Below are 19,644 nucleotides of genomic sequence, written 5' to 3' on the forward strand. Positions count from 1 at the left end.
CGGGTGTTTTATTTTATTTTAGTCTAATCATATTTGACTCTTATTTACTTGAAATTGTCTTCCACTTCCTCCCATTTAGTTTGCACCCCTTTGCTTTTGTTTTGATTGTACAGGGCACTCCCCAAAATGAGTCTGGCTCAGCGTTTCCCATAGGGAAAAAATCCTCCACAAAGGTGCTGCAAAAAACAAAAAAAACTTGGCTTTAAACCCATAGTGGTAAAACAGTGGTCAATGTGCCCACCCCTAATTCATTTGCACAAATTACACGTATTAAATGTAAACAGCAATCCTGGTGGCTGTAAGCCATATAATGTAATGGCTAGGGAACTGTGCTTGAAACTCACCCAAGGTTGCAGCACCAGTTGTACCACTATTGTTATACCCTTGAGCAAGGTACTTAACCTGAATTGCTTCATTAAAATATCCTGTATGAATGGATTGTTAAATGAAATCAAATCTGGACAAGAATGTCTGCTAAATGCAAAAATGCATGCAGTTTGTATCCATAAATTATGAGTGCACAAGAAAAACAAAAAAATGACTACTGAGCAAACCAGTTTATTTACAGAATCACTTGGAACGGGTGACCAATAGTGTGGCCACATTACTGAAGACATCCAACACCAAGCAAGAGCTACTGGAGGCAAGAATAGTCAAGCTTCTGACAAACACCTGGACGATGACATGTAGACGTCTCACCGCATCAATGTGTGGGGCTCAAGTACGGTCAAGATCCAGTGAATAAGTTTTCTAAATTGGCATTCACAACCTGGAACATTTTATATGACAATGAGAAACAAAGCAAGCAAAACATCACCCGAAATTCTCAACTCTTTCAGTCCAGTTAACAAAACAATGTCTTGAAGACGACCCTGCCGATGAACACAGAAGTAGGCAGTTGAGAGAGAACTTAGGTAAGGCAGTTTTTATACAACTAAGTTGACAATTTGGAAATTTGTGACAGAATCGGCTGTTTTGCCAAGAACCCATTCACGCTCTGAGGAGTGGTTCCAGATCTTAAAATAAAATAAAACTGGACATCAATTTATTTACTCTCTTACTCTAAGGAACCACAGAACATTTGCTCTTTTCTACAAGAAGGAATAATAGACCACATGCCTCTGTTGTTTCTGAACAGGGTAAATTAGAGCCTTCAAAATTCCTTCAACAAAAGACCTGCTCACGCATACAGGAAAAACTTAATGGTCAGCAATGAAACATTTACAAAATAAAAGCTGTGAAAATACTTACCCGGGCCTTTCCTGATAAGTCTGCCTTTACATAGGTCATGAATGAAGTGAACCTGTGTGAGGGGGCCCTCTGAATAACTCCTCTGCATCTTTATGCATCCTGATTGTTTAGTGCTCAGAGACATGGTCTAACACGGAAGAGGCCAAAGACATTTGGACTGATTTGATTTGACATATACACTTCATATTAGATAAAATCCCTCCACTTTTGGCAGGAAAAACAGCAACATTTTCAATACCTTTTTAATGTAATTTTTTTTTTGCAGTAAACAAAAGAAACAAATCAGAAAACAAAACTCAATTTGGTGCAGGGCTCAAATTTGACTTCTCAATCAAAAACACATACTGGTTAACTTAAAAGAAAAAAAAAGCCACTGGTGCTTTTTGGGTATTGTGTAGGAAGCGCTTATTAACAAAGCCAGCCCCACTGTGTGTGGGTGTGTGTGAGAGAGAGAAAGAAAGAGAGAGAGTGAGTGAGAGAGAAAGCATGTGCATGTGTGCGTGCGTCAGCAGAGTCTCAGTGGGAGAGCGGAACAGCCGGGGCTCTCCTCTGGCTCTAAGGGGTGTTTGCTAAACACGGGGGAAGGGCGGGGGGACGAGTAAAAACGTGCAGGCTCCGCAGCAGAGTCTCTGAGATGAGAGGAAAGCCGGACAGGGTCGGGGGTGAGGGGTGAGAGGCGAAAGGTCAGAGGCCAGGGTTCAGGCGCTTTCGCTGGCCTCCAGGGGCTGGATGCTGACGATGTGGTCGGGCTTGCCCCCGGCGGCGTAGCGCTCCCACATCTGCAGGTAGAGCTTCTCCAGGTCCATGGTGTACTGCTTGGTGTTGAAGAGCGGGCTGCAGATGCGCTGCTTCCACACGCGAGCACGGACCATCTTCAGGCTGCAAGGAGAGCGCGTCTCAATACCGAGATAGGAAGAGGGCGCAGAAACTACGCCTGCAGCCACTGCCAGCTAATTCATCTAAAGCCCATTACAACATGCAGCCATCATGGTTGGATAAGGTGGATATGTTAATAAAACACATTAAAAAGTCAAGGATAAGGTTGTGTGGCAAGTAAATATGCATACGAGCTGAAATACACAGAGTGAGAGTAGAGGAGACTGCAAGAGAGACGGAAACTCACTATTCCATGTCGGTGCCTAGCTTAACAGCCACATCCTCGTACTCTTGGCGACTGTGCGCAATGAGCTCAAGACAGCCCAGACAGGTCAGCTGGGAGGCAGCCACTCGGGAGGCCAGGGTTTCACCTAGAAGGCAGGGGGACCCAGAGGAAGAGGCATCACCGTCAGAGAGCCACAGGCCTCAATAAGCCTCAATAGGAAAGACAAATTTCCAGCAACACAGGCAAGAAACCGCATTCACTAACATGATAAATCAGTCAGTGCCTAGAAAAGCAACAATGCCAGCCTGAGGGCCGTTCAGCACGCGGTGCTGTCATTCTAGACCCGGGCCCTGAGGGAGCGTGCGTCCCCCCTCCCCAGCTCTGAGCCGCTCGCTCGCTCGCTCACCTGGCATGGTGACCATGGGCGTGCCGGCCCACAGCACGTCCATGCCGGTGGTGTGGCCGTTGCAGAGCGGCGTGTCCAGGCACACGTCGGCCAGCTGGCCCCGCCGCACGTGCTCCTCCTTGGGCGCCACGGGCGAGAAGATGATGCGGGCGGCGGGCAGGCCCATGTTCTGGGCGTACTGCTGGATGTTGGGCTCGCCCACGGCCGGGAAGCGCAGGAGCCACAGCACGCTGTTGGGCACGCGCTTCAGGATCTGCGGGGCGCCCAGAAAAAGGGATCAGCAAACGACAGAGCAAACGAGACCGCCTGCACCCAGGATATGACAGTTCTGGCAATGAGGAACAGAACGCATGCTGATGTACGGACACACCCGCTTATCAAACCACTGCAGAGGCAGCCCCAGCCTAATCCTGCATTGCACCCCCCCATCTATGGAGTGTGTCCAAGAGCAGACAACACAGGGACCGCAGCAGGCTGCAGGCTAAGCGCTGTTCCCTTAATACCAGAGCTCAGTACTTCATTGCATGGAATGGCGTTTGCGTGAATATCCACGTAGATATGAAACTTAAAACTGAGGCTGGTTCATTAACGCTACCACAGAAAAATGAGCCATTTCACCAGACGTTGGGTGCACTGTAAAAAGCAGTTTTTTTGCTTGGTCACAGATGCCAGTGACTGTGGTCACAGAAGCGGGTGGCAAGATGTTTTCCTGCACTTACGTTAGCCCACATCTGCAGAGTGGGTGGGTCGATTTTGTAGAGCTGGTTGAAATTGCAGTAGACGATGGAGTCCTCCGGGAGCCCGTACTGAGAGCGCGTCGTCACGACGACCGTGCGTGGGACCTCCTCTCCGGTAGCAGCCTTGTTGTTGATCTGCAGATGCACGTTCAGGGGTTAGTGAGGGCGTGCCCAAGGGGCAGGGGCAGTTATAAGAAAAAGCCAGAGGCCGCGTGTTCTACATCTGTTCTGTGTGCCCACCCAGACCCTTCACCATGACGTGAGAAAGACCCCAGTCCAAGTGACAGAAAGGGGAGGGGGTGTTACGGTATCTCAAGCATGTTGCTGCGCACCACTAGAGAAACCCATACCTCCAAGGATATAGTCCCAGATACTACAACCTCCTCCAAAGTAAATATCTGAAAGACAACCAAATGCGGTAATTTGACAACTTTCCTACCAAAGTAAGTCCGTTGTCTTTTGAGGAACAGGGGTTGTTTTACACCCAGCTGCTATGTTAAGAAATTCTGTGGTTAAATTGCGCAGTGTTTCACAAGCACTCTCAAGCAGGGCTCAATTACAGTTAATGGTCCTCTAATGCCACGGGAGATGTTACATGAATCCTCTATTGAGGGGGAATTAAAAGTCCAGATGGTCATCTTACACCTGACTGATTCCTCCTCAAGGCAATAACAGACCTCCTGTGCTGCCCTGCTCTTTCCAGGGGGACACTGAGCACTGATGCTGGGGGCAGGACATCTGACAGAAGGTGGCTACAGCGTTTAGGAGGTCAGCCCCTGCAGTTACCACAGCAGCAGGTGGGGGCCTGTGGAGGGGCGCAGTACCTGGGTGGTAGCCAGCCCGTTGCTGACGGTGAAGCCGTTGATGGTGACCTGGATCTGGCCCTGGTTGATCATGTTGATGATGGCCTCGGCGGCCGTGTTCATGGGGATGACCGGCATGGAGAGGGCGCCGTTGCTGTCGCCGGCCTCCTGCCCGTCGCACTTCATCTACAGAGGAAAGGTCAGGGGTTAGAGGTCACACATGTCAGAGGGAGAGGCCACAGAAGGTGAGGTCACATCAGATGTAAACCAGAAGGTTTAAATTTGATGCAGCTCATGAATATTTATTACAGGGCACGACCAAGTATGACACTTGGTAAAGGTTTCTATGCTTGGGTGTGCCACTACTAACATTCATGAACTGTAATACAGTACTAAAAATGCCTAACCAACCAGAACCTCCTAACGTGAACAATCAGAAAACTAAATCTTTGGTGAGGGACTGGTGCTGTGCCATAAACCATTAAATAAAAATGAACATAAGCAACATAAAGGTTGTGATTGTGTACTCACCTTCACTACTTTGACGTCCGGCAGGCTGTCTAGGAAGGCCTTCAGATCAATGCCGTTCAGCACAATGCGATTGTCAAAAATGTGTCCGTTTGATTTGAAGTCAATCACTGCCTTTTTCTGTAGAGAACAGTGGAACCAAAACACATCCATTAGAGCAGAGGTTCCCAATCTCGGTCCTGAGGGACAACTGTGTGCTTTTTGTCCCAACCACAATTGCAATACCAGAATTTTACAAGCTGTAGATTCTTCTTAATGAGATTATTTACTCTCTTAAGCCATATTGTCAGAAATGGCTATGAGTGCCATGAAAAATAAAGGTCCCATGTTTGCATTGTACTTATTGTGCTTTATACTGCAAACAATTACAATAAAATGAGGCAATACATTTTTTTACTGACCAAATGAAAGATTGCGATGAATCAATGTATAGCTATTTGACATAATATGTCTTAAGAGGGTGAATAACCCCTCAAAACACGAAAAGCATGAAAAATTAACAGTTTGTTAAAATTATTGGATTGCAATTGCGGTTTGAACAAAACCAGCATACACAGGGGTCCAACTGCCCACTCCCTCTCCAGAACGTCTATAGAGGCCTTAACAGTAAATAAGAAAAATAAGGCCTATGTTTACCAAAAAAAAATCATTCAAATGTACACACTCCTGCAAATTGTACAATGAAGTGTACAACCCTAACTTCCATAACCTAAAGTCATACAAGCATCCAGCCTACCCTGCCTGCACTGGATTTTCTTTCAGGTCTTTCATAAGGGTATGTTAAAAAACAAAACAAAAAAAAAAAAAAACTCCTGCCTTGAGGTGTGGGAACATGTTGGCATGGTCCCCGATAAAGAAGGTGTTGGGCATGTAGGCCAGCTTCTCAGAGTACTGCTCCGCCACCTCCAGTGGGGACGTGTCCTTGTCAGAGAGGATGTAGTCCATGAAGGGAGCTCCGCTGGTGCCTGGGTAGCCCAGCCACATGGCCTGAGATTCAGGGGCAGAACAGACCCACCGTCAAACACTGTGCAGCCCAATAGGGGGGCGCTATAAACGCGCACTACCATATGTCTTCATCTGCTCACTAAAAATGGGGTCCTATGAACAACATTCATACCTCTCCAAATATCTGGTCATATCCATCTTACATACTGCCACATCTTAAACAGATCCATGATATGATCCATGATCATTTATCACATAAAATCATCATTTAAACTTTCCTCCATGTACAAGTACATCAAATATGAACAATAGTAGGCTGAGCCTGTCGTGGGTGTCTGCTAAAGATTCTGAAAATTTAATTGAGATGAGGATGCTGCATGGTGGTCAATTTGGGGAAGGAAAGGTTTGGGAACACCTGAAGGGGAACCCCCTGGAGGGGCCCTAACGCAGCGTCCTCTGACCTGAATGGGGGCAGGCCGCAGGGCAAACAGCTCGTTGCGCGCTCCCTTGGTGTAGCCGTTCATGTTGACCAGGATGTGGACCCCGTCCTGGTGGATTTGGTCTGCGGCCTTCCCATTGCAGGGGATCTGAGACAGGGACAAGGGAGGAGAAAGAGAGAGAAGAGGTGAGTACAAGCAAAACAGAGAAGAGGTGAGTAAGAGAGAAAGAGTGAAGTGGCGAGTATGCGTGAAAGAGAGGTGAGCACGCGTGAAGGTACAGCAGTGGGGGGGGGGGGGCAGTCTGTAGGACCCAGAAAGCTTTTGGGGTGCTCACCTGAGACAGGTCTGTAAAATGGTGGGCCTCCGCCATCACCTTCACGCGGAAGTTGGTGCTGTCATCCGGGCTGAGGGCGTAACAGAACACCTGGAGACAGAGAGGGGTTTCACCTACAGGCCCAATACAGCCCTCACCATCTCATGTGGGCCGTACTTGTTTCTGGATTTCACTTTTGCTCTAATTTATTCATTAACACCGACATTTTAGCTAGATTTCACACACAGGCAGGCAGGCATTGGTGCATACAGCTAATTGTCTAGCTGAGACAAGGTAACAGGCTAAGAATGAGGTGCTGGCCTGAACGAGGCTGGAGATGGACTGGCTGGCCGGAGTCTAGCGTGTACCTCAAACTTCTCGGAGTTGTGCATGCCAGGGATGGACTGCATGAGGTGGGACGTGGGGTGGTTCCCGAAATCGGAGCTGACGTAGCCCACGCGCAGGCGCCCTCCGCTCGCCTTCAGATCCTTGGGGTGCTCGTAAGCCGGCTTGTGGAGCGCGTTGATCTGCGGTTTCAGGCAAAGGCACAGAGAACAGCACCTTAGTACACAACGCCGCGTATCCAGCAATAAACACTCCTGCGCAGGCAAAATAAGACCGAGGAAGGCCTACCCTGACTGGCGCTGCCCGAGAATAAATAATGATCTCATGAACAGATCGTGCTCTGCGTGCGACGCGCGTACCTTGTCCAGGCACAGGTTGCCGTGCCTCTCCGCGATGGCCTTGCGGAAGCCGTGGGAGAGGGGGTACAGCATGCTGTGGTGGGGGTGCACCGACGGCAGGCGGTTCTTGTCCAGCTGGTCGGCCACGATGCTCACCAGCTTCTTCATGCGCTCGTCGTAGTCGGTCCAGTCACACACAATCTGGGAGAAGAGCGCGGAGGGGTCAGTATGGAGCTCCCCAACATTTGCATACGACAGCCTGCGGCTAAGGATGTCATTCTTCTTTCATCCAAACCTCACTGCAGACTGCAATACTGCTCAGTGAAATCTACTATTAATTAAAGTTAGAAAGCACTATGTTTGACTAAGCATATAAACAAGAGACTAACCAAACGCTTTCCCAGGGTTTTACTCTCCCCAGACAGAATGTCATACACAGATAAGAAAGTCCGTGGGAGGGGGGAGGTCTGGAGGGGTGGAGTTACCTGCAGGCAGTGTGCCAGGTTGCAGTAGGCATCGGGAAAGTCAGGCTTCAGCTTCAGGGCTGTGCGGTAAGATGCAATGGCATCTGGGATGTTTCCAGAGTCCTGAGGGGAACAAGAGGCGGGGTGTTAGGATAAGGGGTGTGGTGGTACGGTGAGGGGGCGCGACGGCGGGAGAAGGGCTCTTTGAGAGCGCGGGGTCAGAGGTCACCTTGTGTATGGAGGCCAGGTTGCTGTGGGCGTCGGCGAAGGCGGGGTTGATCTGGATGGCGCGGGTGTAGCACTGCAGCGCGCCCTGCACGTCCTGCATCTCCTTCAGCGTGTTGCCCATGTTGGAGTAGGCGTCGGCAAAGGTGGGGCTGATCCTGCAGTAAGCAGAGGGAGATGCGCTGAAGGGCATATCGCATATGCACAGAACACGCACCAATGCATAACCGAATGGCGAAACGCAGTAACGGAATGTGGACCGTCTCACTAGCTAGCTACCTAGTAAGCTTTCAATAGCTATCTGTCTAGCAAGCTCTCAATATCTACCTATCTAGCAAGCTCTTGATGGCTAGCTAGCCATCTCTCTCTCTAGATCACTAGCTAGTGAGAGCTAGCTAGCCATCTCTTTTGCTAGCTAGGTATGTCTTTCGTAGGCTAATAGATACAGAGGGATAAATAAATACATATTAGGTATTAATTTACTCATGTGTCTAAAAGAGCAATGAAAGAGTGTAGACTATATGTATTCACGATAGTCTAGCTAACACAAACATTGGTACACAGACCTGACCAATCAGAGAAAATCTAGCCATGACAGGCCAATCAGAGCTAGATAGGCATTCTCAAAGCCCTGCCCTGGGGTTAACATGCAGTTCCACAAATGCGTCTCAGTGCAAGATATTCAGTACAGAAAGAGAGAAAGAGGAGCCTGTGGCATGCATGTACATGAGAGGCAAAATAACTTTAATGGGTTTTGATAGTGAAAGCAGCTAATCAGAATAATGAGGGAGCTGATTCTATAGTAATGACATTTTACTGAAAGTACAGAATGAGTGCCCTTATGTAAGTCTGAGGATGCTCTAGGTCTCTCATACCTGATGGCCTCCTTGTAATGCATCAGGGCTTCCTGGAGCTTTCCCTGCTGTTGCAGCACGCTAGCCAGGTTAGAGTGGGCTGCCGCAAACTCGGGGAACACCTGCCAACACACGGTTTAAGTCAGACACTAGCCTTGCCTACCCATCTCACACCTCCTTTCCTTCATTTACCCTCCAATTACATATTTTCCAAAGGTTTGTGCTTTAACAATGTAGAGGAGGTGCTGCCTTCCACAGTTTAAACAATGATTCCAGCAAAGGCCTGGCATTAAAGGGAATCTCCACTGGACAGTAGCAAACTCAAATGCACTGAACGGTACATTAAGAATCAAATTAGATTCCGGTGAATTGTTTACTGTTCACAGTTCTTGGTATCCAGGGATGTGTTTTGGCATGGTTGTTGATCAGATTAATGCATCTGTATTCAACAGAATGGCTTGGTTTAAAATTTGTGACTTAAAACCCCACCCCTGGACACAGAGAACAGTGAACCACTCCTTTAAAAAGGCCTTGGAGCCAGACAGGCAATAATCCCATGTATTGCACCACTGTGTTTATGAATAGACCTTAAAATAGACTAACAAAACAACTTCTGCAGCATTAAGAAACAAACCACACAGGAGACAGTAAGTTTTCCATTGTCTGCATTTTCAGTTGGGAGGGAACAACAAGCCTACAGCATACCCAGCCTTCATTTACCCACTTCCTGTTACGCTGAGCCTGTAGCACCTGCACTGCTCGTCATGAAGCATTAGAGACTGTGAGAAGGCCCTCACCTCCAGGGCCTTCCTGTACAGTGACACGGCCTCCTCGATGTTGCCCTGCTCCCTCTTGATGTTGGCCAGGTTGTTGAGGGAGTCTGCGTGGGTGGGGCACAGCCGGAGGGCCGTGTTGTAGCACTCCTCCGCCTCGGACACCTGAAACGGGGAGGAAGAGGGCGGCCGTCAGGCCTTAGGCCGCACCGCGCGGGCGCTGGGGCGAGGCCTCAGATGCAGGCAGGAAGGCTGCGTACGCGCGCAGCTTGCAGATTTCACATTACACCAGCGAGTACTGCAGCCCCGAGGGGCAACTGCACTTCATGTGCAAAAGCACGCCTTTACAGCAGTCAAGCTGCAGCCTATAACCAGATAGTCCAAGCATCTGTTGCACAACAACGGTATGAAAGCACAAGACAGCACACCACAGGTGCATAAGTAAGCACACTGGCAAAGAACGAAACTAAAGCACAAGGCGACATGAAACCCGTGTGCGCTGGGCAAGAACCATGCAGACTATCCACATGTATGGGGAAGACTGTCTGGACACAAAACCTGCATGCATGGGAAAAGCTGCATGGACATGCTACTCGCATGTGAGAGGAAAGCTGCTTGGACCCGCAACTCCCATGCATGGGGGAAAGCTGCATGAACATGCTACTTTCACGTGTGGGGAAAGCTGCCTGAACACGTCACTCGGATGCATGGTGAAATCTGGATGGACACGCTACTCTTATGCAAGGGCAAAGCTGCATGGATACGCTACTCTTATGCAAGGGGATAGCTTTATGGATACGCTACTTGCATGTGTGGGGAAAGCTGTATGGATACGCTACTCTTATGCAAGGTGAAAGCTGCATGGATACACTACTTGCATGTGTGGGGAAAGCTGCATGGATATGCTACTCAGATGCATGGTGAAATCTGGATGACACGCTACTCGCATGCAAGGGGAAAGAGCTGCATGGACACGCTACTGGCACGTGTGGGGCAAGACGCATGCACAGAGCAAGTAGAAGGAGCAGGGCCAGAGTGCGGGACTCCGTGGGTCTGCTCTGGGCGGTGGGGACATTTTTGCGGACACACACACACACCGTGTACATCCTTACATTGCCCTTCTCCTTCAGGGCGTTGGCCAGGTTGCAGTAGGCGTCGGGGAAGTGGGGCTGCAGCTCGATGGCGCGCCGGTACGTGTCGATGGCCAGGTCGATCAGGCCCTGCTCGTAGTAGACGCAGGCCAGGTTGCCGTGGACGACGGCGTGGTTGGGGCTCAGGCTCAGGGCCCGGAGATAGCCGGCGACGGCCCTGCGGAGGGAAGAGCGCAAACGTGCCCGTCAGCACCGCACAGCCTCGCCTGCGCTCTGACAGGCAAAGCACTCTGCACTGAGGGACGGGTCACCCACCTGTCAAAAATACGAGCCTCTTTCAAGACGTTCCCTAAATTGATATAGGCATCCAGGAAGTTAGGGTCCAACGTCACAGCCTGAAAGGGGAAGGTACAGTAAGAGTTAATCGAGGAATCTTCTCTCAGCACACCTACCTGGAACGTTGCACACTGAGGACTAAATACAAGCCTGTTAAACTCATAAAGTATGACTACAGCAAGTATCCCGCAGACATGCTCACCTTTTCAAAGTGATGTATGGCCAGCCAGATCTCTCCCTGGGCATTAAACACACACCCCAAGTTGCTCCAAGCCACCGCAAAGTTAGGCTGAGTCTCGATTGCTTTCAGGTAACAGGCCTTTTAAGGTTTAACAACAAAAAACGGGAGAAAGAGGCAGAGAGGTGCGAGGAGAACAGGTAGAGGAGGGGGGGTTGGGGGGTTGTAAAAAAAAATAATAAAATAAAATAGATTGAATAAAAAGGAAGAAAAGAAACAAAAAAAGCAGACAAAAGGCATGTTAGTGCTCACTCTCCACAAAAGCAAAAAGTGAGTCTGCAGCATGGGCTTGCCTGCGCGAGTATCTGCCGCGCTAAAGCTTGCTGCTTTTTTCCCTACGCTGCGCGGATCCGACCGGCACCCACGCTCAGCCTGCCATTCTTCAGTTACGGCCTCGGGCTCCGTCCCGCGTCCCCCGCCTTCCGAAATCCCGCCCGCCCGCCCCTCCCAGCCCGCCCAACCCGCCCGGGACCGTTCCTAAGGGCGCTGCTGAAGAGCGCGTGTGGTAGGGGCGCGGGGACCCTGATGGGGCTGCCGTGTGCGTCGGCGGGAGGGCCCCTCCCACAACCTTGAATGGCGGGTGCTGAGCGCGGGCGAAGGTCCCTGTAATGCAGGCGCAGTGAGGCCGCGCCCGTCGCTTCTGCCCGCTGCCGCGCCACGCCTGCGCCGACTCCGGCCCCGAGCGCCGGCTGCAGACCGGGCGCTGCCCGCAACGCGCCAGGCCGCCACACTCCCTGTACCTCCCCCGCTGCCAGGAACAGGATGTGGGGGGGCGGGGCTGCTGCTGCTAGAGCTAAAACGCTCAGGTAAGGTGAGGAGTCGTCTTCGTGAGTTAGGGGGCATTTTTGGGGGGGTCTGGAGGCCAATGGTGCCCTGTGCTGCGCGGGGGTGGCCGCTGGGTGACGTGTTGGCGGTGCGGGCGGGCGGGTCTGCAGCCGGCAGAGCTGGAGTCTGGGGGTGTAGGGGGGGAGAGAGGGGGAGCTCGCACGCGCACGCTTGTCCCGTGTCGCTGCGCAGCCCCTGCGTTACTGCAGACTCACAGCGCGTCATCTGCTCAGCAGAACGCTGCAACTCCAAATAAAGAAGGAAAAACAACAAACCAAAACAGGAAAAAAATAATTAACAAGTAAAAACAAAAAAGTAAAATAAAAAAAAGTGTTAGAGTTCTTACTTTTTTCTCTTTTTTTTTTTTGCTTCCAATCCAAGTCTCTTTTGTATTACTTAAAAAGATGACTGTTTTCTAGGCAGTAAAATTAAAAGAGTACTACTTTTCTTCTTTCATTTATTTACTTTTGTTTTTTTTTTCCTCTTGTTTTTTCTTTTGTTCTTCAATGGAAGCCACAACACAAGGACTCAGTCATGGAGTGAAGAGTGATTTTCTTTTTGCTGGCAGTTACAAACCCGTTACCACATTTTTGGACTTTTTCTGGGGGGCGCCCGCAGCTGGAAGAGGAGGACTGATGTTGCCCTAGAGTGTTCCTGTCCGCCAGGCACCTACGCAGGAATAGAGTCACCCTCCTGAAACCTTCTCAATAACAATATCAGTCGTGAAAAAACCAGGAGAGACAAAATAAGAAAACAAGAACGTTAGTAAAAGTCTGCAAACAATACATTCTTTTCACATGGAAAAAAAAATCATCTTCTACACACAAAACAAAAAAAAAAAAAACAAAAGCTTAGCTAAATACATTTTTCTCATGCAAAACATACTTTTCCATTGGTTTCCATAGAAAATACAAATGCTTAAGGGAGGGGCAGGGGGTTGTAAGGAGAGAAGAAAGGCTTTTGTTTAGTGATTACATTTTGGTCCCACATTGAAAATACTCCTTACTGGATTCACTTTTACTTGTTAAAGAGGGAGGCTGGCTGGCTTGATCTTCCCCAAATGAACTGATCACATTTAATTGGTAATAATATATTCATCGCATACTGGGGAAAGAAAAGGAAAGAAATTATAAATATATATGTATATATATTCATTCTTTGTCTGCCTTACTTCTTTCTTTTACAGGTTTAATACCCTGCTGTCTTTATCCTGTCCTGCTTGCCTGAGTCCTGGCCAATGGGTAAAGAGAGAAGTCTGGGATTTAATGGTTTTACTCTAGAAGCTTCCACAGATCTGGAATAAAGAGGTAACGCTGTCGCTGCTGCGCGTGCGATCGATCTGTCTCACTATCCCAGCATCTGGTGCGTGCGGTGGAGTGCAGAGAGCGAGCTGTGTGCCGGACGCAGCCCGGAGGGGGGAGGGGCCAGGGGGCTTTCACCAATGAGGAGGCCCGATTACTGCGATCACCCACTCCAAACCCAGAGGCCAAGGCCAAACAAATTGAGGAGTGAAGGGCGTAATGGAGTGTGGGGTTGGGGTATTTTCATTGGTGGGGGGGGGGGTTTGTGGTCACGGGGCAGTTTGGGGACTTGGCAGAGTCGCTCGGGGCGGGGCTGAGGGGGTCAGGCAGACAGCTCCACGCGCGCGCACTCCACGGGCCCTCAGCGAGCGCGCGCGGGGGGGCGGAGCGACAGAGCAAAGGGGGGGGTGGGGGGCGCGGCATAGGCAGCGCCCAGGCGCTCCTCCCCACTCCGCCCCCCGTGGGCACCAAATAAGATGGCTTGTAACCGGCAGAAATGACAGCAGGGCAGCTCTGACAAACGGCCGAAAAAAACGGCCACTTCCAAACCAGTTCACCATTCAGTTCACTGGCTGCTCACCATTTTCAAGGAGTGGGGGCACGGGGGGAGGGGGAGCCATAAACCAAACAGTAGTTGGTCTGCTTTATATGAACAGAGCTGCAGTTCCTGCCTTTTTATTCAGCGGGTGTGGGGGGCGGGGGCATGGTGCTTCAACCGAAATAATTATGCATATCTTTGGTTAGAAGCCATCTTATTTTTTTGGCATTGCAAAGATCACTAACTTCATCAGTCCATTTATTTACTCAAGACCGAGCCAGCATTATCCCTCCTGAGAATGAAATGTGCTGTTAGCAAAAGTCAAAGCATTTCAATTTCCTGCTTGAATTTAATTCGTTTTACAATTGGGAGAGTCCAGCCTTTCTTCCTGTGTGGAAAGGCACTGACACAGAGATAGGCCAGGGTGAAGCAGAGTATCTGGCAGGAGGGGGAAAAAGACATGTAGAGGGGAGGGGCCTGTGACTTAAGTTACAATAAATAAAAAGGTCTCTGTGGGCGGGGAATGGGGGCGGGGTCGAGAGTACATAGTACAGGCATTCGACGAAAAAACAAAAAGCACCGCACCCGCCTCAGACCACAGGGAAGAGAACGAGATCAGCCCTGAGAACAGCTCCCTTCGCGCGGCAGAGGAAAGCCAGAGCCGGAGGCAGTGGGATGGAGGGCCGGCAGTCTTCTGCTCGTTTCTCCATCAAGGACAGCGGTAAGCCCAGGGTACTTTTACAGTGACCAGGCCGCGGGAGGGGAAGGGGGGGGGGGGGGTGGTGAGGTGGCAGGGAGAAGGACTGAGGGCCGCTGCTACAGAGCGCTACTCTCTAGAAAGAGAGCAGGGAGGTGGAAAACAGAAGTTTCAGTCACTCCAACAGGAGGAGATGGGGGCCGGGGGCCAGGGGCTCAGGGGTTAAAATTAACTAAAGCTAATTAAACAAGGGGAATAAAAAAAAAAATTAAAAAAAAAAAATCTAATTAAAATAAAATAAATAAAAAAGACAAAACAAGACACCGCAGGAGAAGAGGCGCTGGGACGTACCTTGGCCTCTTCCAGTCGCCCGAGGGCTTTGAGCAAGTTTCCAAGGTCGCTGCGCACACAATACAGATCCTGCAAGACCAACGCAAACACAGAGTTCAGAGGAGAAACTCGGGGACGGTCTCTTGAAATGGCAGAAACAGAAAAGGGGGGGTGGCGAGGGACGACTCACGGGATTGTACTGCAGGGCGGACACGTAGGCCTGCACGGCGCCCTCCATGTCGCCGGCGGCGACCAGCGCGGCGGCCAGGTTGATGTATCCGTCGATGAAGTCGGGCTTGAGCCGCAGCGCGTGCCGGTAGTGCTCGATGGCCTCCTGCAGCTGGCCGCGCTCCTTGTAGACGTTGCCCAGGTTGGAGTAGGCCTCCGCCAGCATGGGGTTCTGCTTGATGGCCAGGGTGCTGAAGTGGGCCGACCTGCGGGGGCGGGAGGGGAGAGGCGTCAGAGGCGAGTGGCCCTTCGAGGGGGCTGGCTGGGGGCTCCGCCTCCCGGGTGGCCCGGGCGGCACTCCCTTGCCCCTACGGCAACGTCGAAACCACAAGGAGAAAGAAGGGGACAGAAACCCAGGCACCAGCGTTTGCCCAAAGACGGTCTGTAAGGAGGAAAAAGGACCTCTGGCCCCGCTGAAGAGAAAGGACAGGCTTTAGAAAAGGAAGTGAGGCGAGAGGAAGTGGAAGAGGAATACCCGAAGTGAGTGCCTTTAAGCAGTGCCAAAGCTTGCCAGAAACACGCTCTCCAACACGACTGATAGACTCAGTTGGAACCAGATATAGACTCGAGAGTATTAGCTTTGCCCGCTATTAGACCACATCTGCATAAAACAGTGTTCCATCACACCCCTCTCCTTACACAGAAGTTTATATCAAACACAGCCTTTTCCATCTGCCACAAAACATTTCCCCCATGTAGTAAGCATTACATATTAGTCCAAGCAATAAAACATCTTTTTTTTTAAATGGAATAACCTAGCTTCATAGGCGTACCGAAAAGGTAAACCAAACTGTCACGCAGGGACATACTCCCCAGTTGGCGGGCTTTGTGGGCACAGGCCACGCCCCTCCCTCTCCCTCCCCCCCACCTCACCTGTCGAGCCGCCGACACTGGAAGTGTATGGAGGAGAGCAGCAGCAGCACCCCAGTGTTGTCGGGCTCCTGCCTCCATAGCTGCATGCAGTGCCGCTCTGCGGCCTCAAAGTCCCCAGACTGGTACTCCCGGTGTGCCAGCTCTGCCAACCCTTGGAAGGAAAGCAAACGTTTGGTCGGTTCTGGAGCACCAACACAACCCAGGGAGGGGGAGGGGGGATGGGGGGGAAGACAAAATGTTAGAAAAAATGGAAGGAGAAAATAAAACATGAATAGAAGAAACAAAAAATGACAAGGAGAACAGTTTCATGAATATGACATGATGTATATAACCACTGATCACCACAGAATCCATCCTTCAGTATGTTGTATCAATACTGACTAGGTCATTTAAAGGAAACCCCAGCTGGGGAGAAATATGAATTCAAAATGCAAAGGTCACTTAAGAATATCCTATTTGGTTTCCACGTAAAATTTTATATATTTTTTTTTAAAGCTGGGACTTTTTCTTTTACTTTGGGATTGCTTTCCCTCTCTGGCTCGAAGGTCTGGCTTTCTAAAGGGGCGTACACGGTTCTCTGTATCTAGGGGCAAAGTGTTAACAGCTGCTGATTTGAATTAGCCAAAGCATTTGCATTTGTAACACAGTGTCTACTCTAGACAGTGTCTTGCACTACAGAGTAAGTATGGCTGAAGAGAAGAATGGCTCTTGAACAATACAAACAGAATCTATTGTTAAGTTTGGGTGTTGAAGAACTTTCTTCCCATACCTATGTCTTTAAAAAATTGAGGAAACTATGGTACCCAACATTGCTTAGTATATTCTTAATTTTTCATTCTCCACATTTGGGCTTCTTTCCCGTGGAGGTTCCCTTTACAATGCCCAAATTCAGCCACATACCTTATGATCAGCATATATAACCACACTGCTTAAAAACAGTAATGTGACACCTTTGGGTCGCTAAATCTGTCAGCATAAGCTAACTAAAGCTCTTGTGACAACTTTAATGTTAGTTCTAAGTGGTCAGCACCTTTTTGTATGAATATTTTACACGTCGAAGAGGATGGAAATAGCTATTTGTGCGCCAGATGTCTTCATTTTTTTCCTCAATTGGGCCAGACATTGTTGTGCATGATGAAAGATTTTAAAAATATTTACAGAACTTTCGGGAAAACTGCCGCCTTTACAATGGATAGTATGAGGACATTTTGAAGGACTGTGGTCTAAAGTAAGCAAACACACTGCATTAACTCAGAAGCACCTTGCGCAACACTGTTATGCAGAGATTGAACATGTGCATTTTACAGAAGCTATAATGGGGTTGCTCCACATCATGAGCTAACAAAATGACTTCCTATGGTAACTCGGTATCAACCCGCGATTCATGCGCGCGACACACACATTTGTCCGGAACTGCGACATCAGAACAGATTCGCAACCATAACGTTAGCCAAGCTGTGTTAGCCAAGATTCGTTTCACTAGCACTGTTAGCTATAGGAAGGGTGTTTGGGTTAACATAGCGAACTAATTATTAGCTAACGTGGGACAGTCCTAGAGTGCCAAAACAGACCAGTGTGACATTCCTTTCTGTCTAACGCGGAAAATTTTTAATTTAGCGAGAAGATAAATACATATTTTAATATTACGCACGACCGGCTGAATTCTAACAACAATAGCTAAGTCTACCGCTGGGAAAGCTCCCTTCTTGCCTCCGTGTCTAATGTCAGAAAAAAACTGACAGCGTAGTGAAAATGGTTATTAACATAAAAGGGATGATTCTACGTAAACACCTAGAATTAAACAACCATTAAAATGGGAGTGAAATAGGATAAATTAAATGCAGACATGTCGTGGAGCTACCGAAGCGAAAGTCTACGAGGTTTAAATATGGTTAGACTAGCAAAATAGCTGCTAGAGTAGCTTGCTAGCTGTCCAGCAGGTTAGGGAAACACAGCATAGTTGGGAGGAGGGTGGAAATCATAATGCGTAAGCAATTGGAAGTGGAAGCAAGTCAGCGAAATGCGTTGGCACAAATAATAACATGTTATAATAAGCATTTCCAAAGTAATTTTCCATTTCTGACGGCTGCGGAGTCACCTAACTTTACATTAGGCGCTAATCACAGCCTTTTGATTGCTACCAAGATAGCTCCGTTGGGCTAACCATCAGCCAACTAGTCGTGCCCAGGTTAGTTCGCGCGTAATGTTTGCTAATGAACGGACACAACATAAATTAAATAAGCTGAAAGGATAAATAGTAGACTGGACTAGATAGAAAACTCTGCTGCCACCAATTCTAAAAACTGCATCATCATGGCCATAGTTCACGCTAACGATAATGGTTTTACTGCTCGCTGTATACCGTAACTCGATAGCCTGCAACTAGCTAACGTTACAATGTTAACATTCAAGTTACATTTCTAGAGTGAATTATGCCATTATATGTCGCCACGTTATGATATAGCCAAGCTGTTCCCGATCAACCAAACGTTAAATTAGCGCTAAACGTCTAGCTACCACACAGCTAGTAATAACCTCTTCTAGTTGGCCATCTTTATAACCAAACACCTATGTTACCTAGATACACAACGTTAACCACACACAAACGAAATACGACTAGCTAGACTAACTCACATTTAGTTAAGTAAAAAAACGGAACCGAAAAAAACAGTGACCCAAGTTAACCAGGTATCACCAACGTGGAACTAGAGTTAGACTAACAACGCACGCAAATTCGAAACTAGTTGAGCAGATAGACTAGTTACTTTACTCGTGCTAAACTTGCTTGTTTGTGGCTAGTAGTATTCACAGATTATAGCTAGCTAGGAAGCGCCTGATATGGATAATTTGTTACGATTATTTCTGTTTGCATGCTAACTACGCCAGTTAGCTACCAATGTTCGCTTACGTACCTGTGCTGTCAGCCACGTTTCCAACGGAGCTCGCCATCTCCTCCTCAGTTTCAGAATTCCGCAAAGCGGTCGTCAGTTTTGTAGTTTGAGTAACAAAGAAATTTAGCTATTTTGCTCTTCCGTTATCGTAGCTAGCTAGCTGATACTACTGTCCGCCCAGTCACAGGCCGAATGCTCAGATAGCTAGGACCGGCGTGAAAACTGATCTGGGAACTAGCTAGCTAGCTAACGTTAGCCTGCGAGCTAATCAGACATCACGCCAAACTAAAATTGCAAGGTCACTGGCACAGTTATAACTTTATTTTCTTCGTCGAACCTACCGACGACACCTTACTACTAACTAGATACTTCGGAATTTCGATTCTGTAATTTTACCGTTTGATACTCAAGGTATAGGCTACTTATGTCAACCTTTGCAGCAATATTCCGGATCGGTCTATGCTAACAAAGCGTCTGCTCTACTCTGAAATGGCGGCTTTGACTGGGACTTCTTTCGAATTACAAAGTAGCTAGATCCATAACAGCCGACTTGGTTGAAAATAGCTTTATCTAAAAAAATATAAATAAAAAGGGTGTTTCTATCTAAACGTCCGTTTCATACATTTATTAAAGATAAAGTAACGTTTAGCCGCGTGTATTTAGAAGGGTTTGCTTCGACGAAATCGTGTGACGATACTGGCGGAAGATACTGGCGTGTTTATGATCATGTTGTATCACTTCGCGCAACAATGCAGTATTATCTAGAATTCTC

At 48.7% G+C, this 19,644-nt stretch overlaps 1 protein-coding gene across 7 annotated transcripts; it reads right to left on the reverse strand.

The window, feature by feature from the left end:
* Positions 1–542: 542 nt before the first annotated feature.
* Positions 543–19,372, reverse strand: ogt.1 (O-linked N-acetylglucosamine (GlcNAc) transferase, tandem duplicate 1). Of its 7 annotated transcripts, none has more exons than XM_064328265.1 (23): positions 18,894–19,372; positions 15,982–16,132; positions 15,071–15,314; positions 14,902–14,970; positions 11,154–11,270; positions 10,931–11,010; positions 10,622–10,832; positions 9,549–9,689; positions 8,773–8,873; positions 7,902–8,055; positions 7,694–7,795; positions 7,230–7,409; positions 6,894–7,052; positions 6,547–6,636; positions 6,234–6,359; positions 5,644–5,814; positions 4,831–4,947; positions 4,321–4,485; positions 3,847–3,894; positions 3,479–3,631; positions 2,760–3,012; positions 2,375–2,498; positions 543–2,130 (listed from the first exon to the last, which is right to left on the reverse strand). In XM_064328265.1, the coding sequence occupies exons 1-23, from the start codon at positions 18,928–18,930 to the stop codon at positions 1,950–1,952; spliced, it is 3,174 nt and encodes a 1,057-aa protein (XP_064184335.1). In that variant the 5' UTR covers positions 18,931–19,372; the 3' UTR covers positions 543–1,949. The 7 variants fall into 7 exon arrangements, with proteins under 7 accessions (XP_064184335.1, XP_064184333.1, XP_064184336.1 ...); XM_064328263.1 differs by having other exon boundaries at positions 15,982–16,162; XM_064328266.1 differs by having other exon boundaries at positions 10,637–10,832; positions 18,894–19,371.
* Between the last annotated feature and the right edge of the window lie 272 nt (positions 19,373–19,644).

This window comes from Anguilla rostrata, chromosome 3 (assembly GCF_018555375.3).
Source record: "Anguilla rostrata isolate EN2019 chromosome 3, ASM1855537v3, whole genome shotgun sequence".
NCBI classification, from domain to species: Eukaryota; Metazoa; Chordata; class Actinopteri; order Anguilliformes; family Anguillidae; genus Anguilla; species Anguilla rostrata.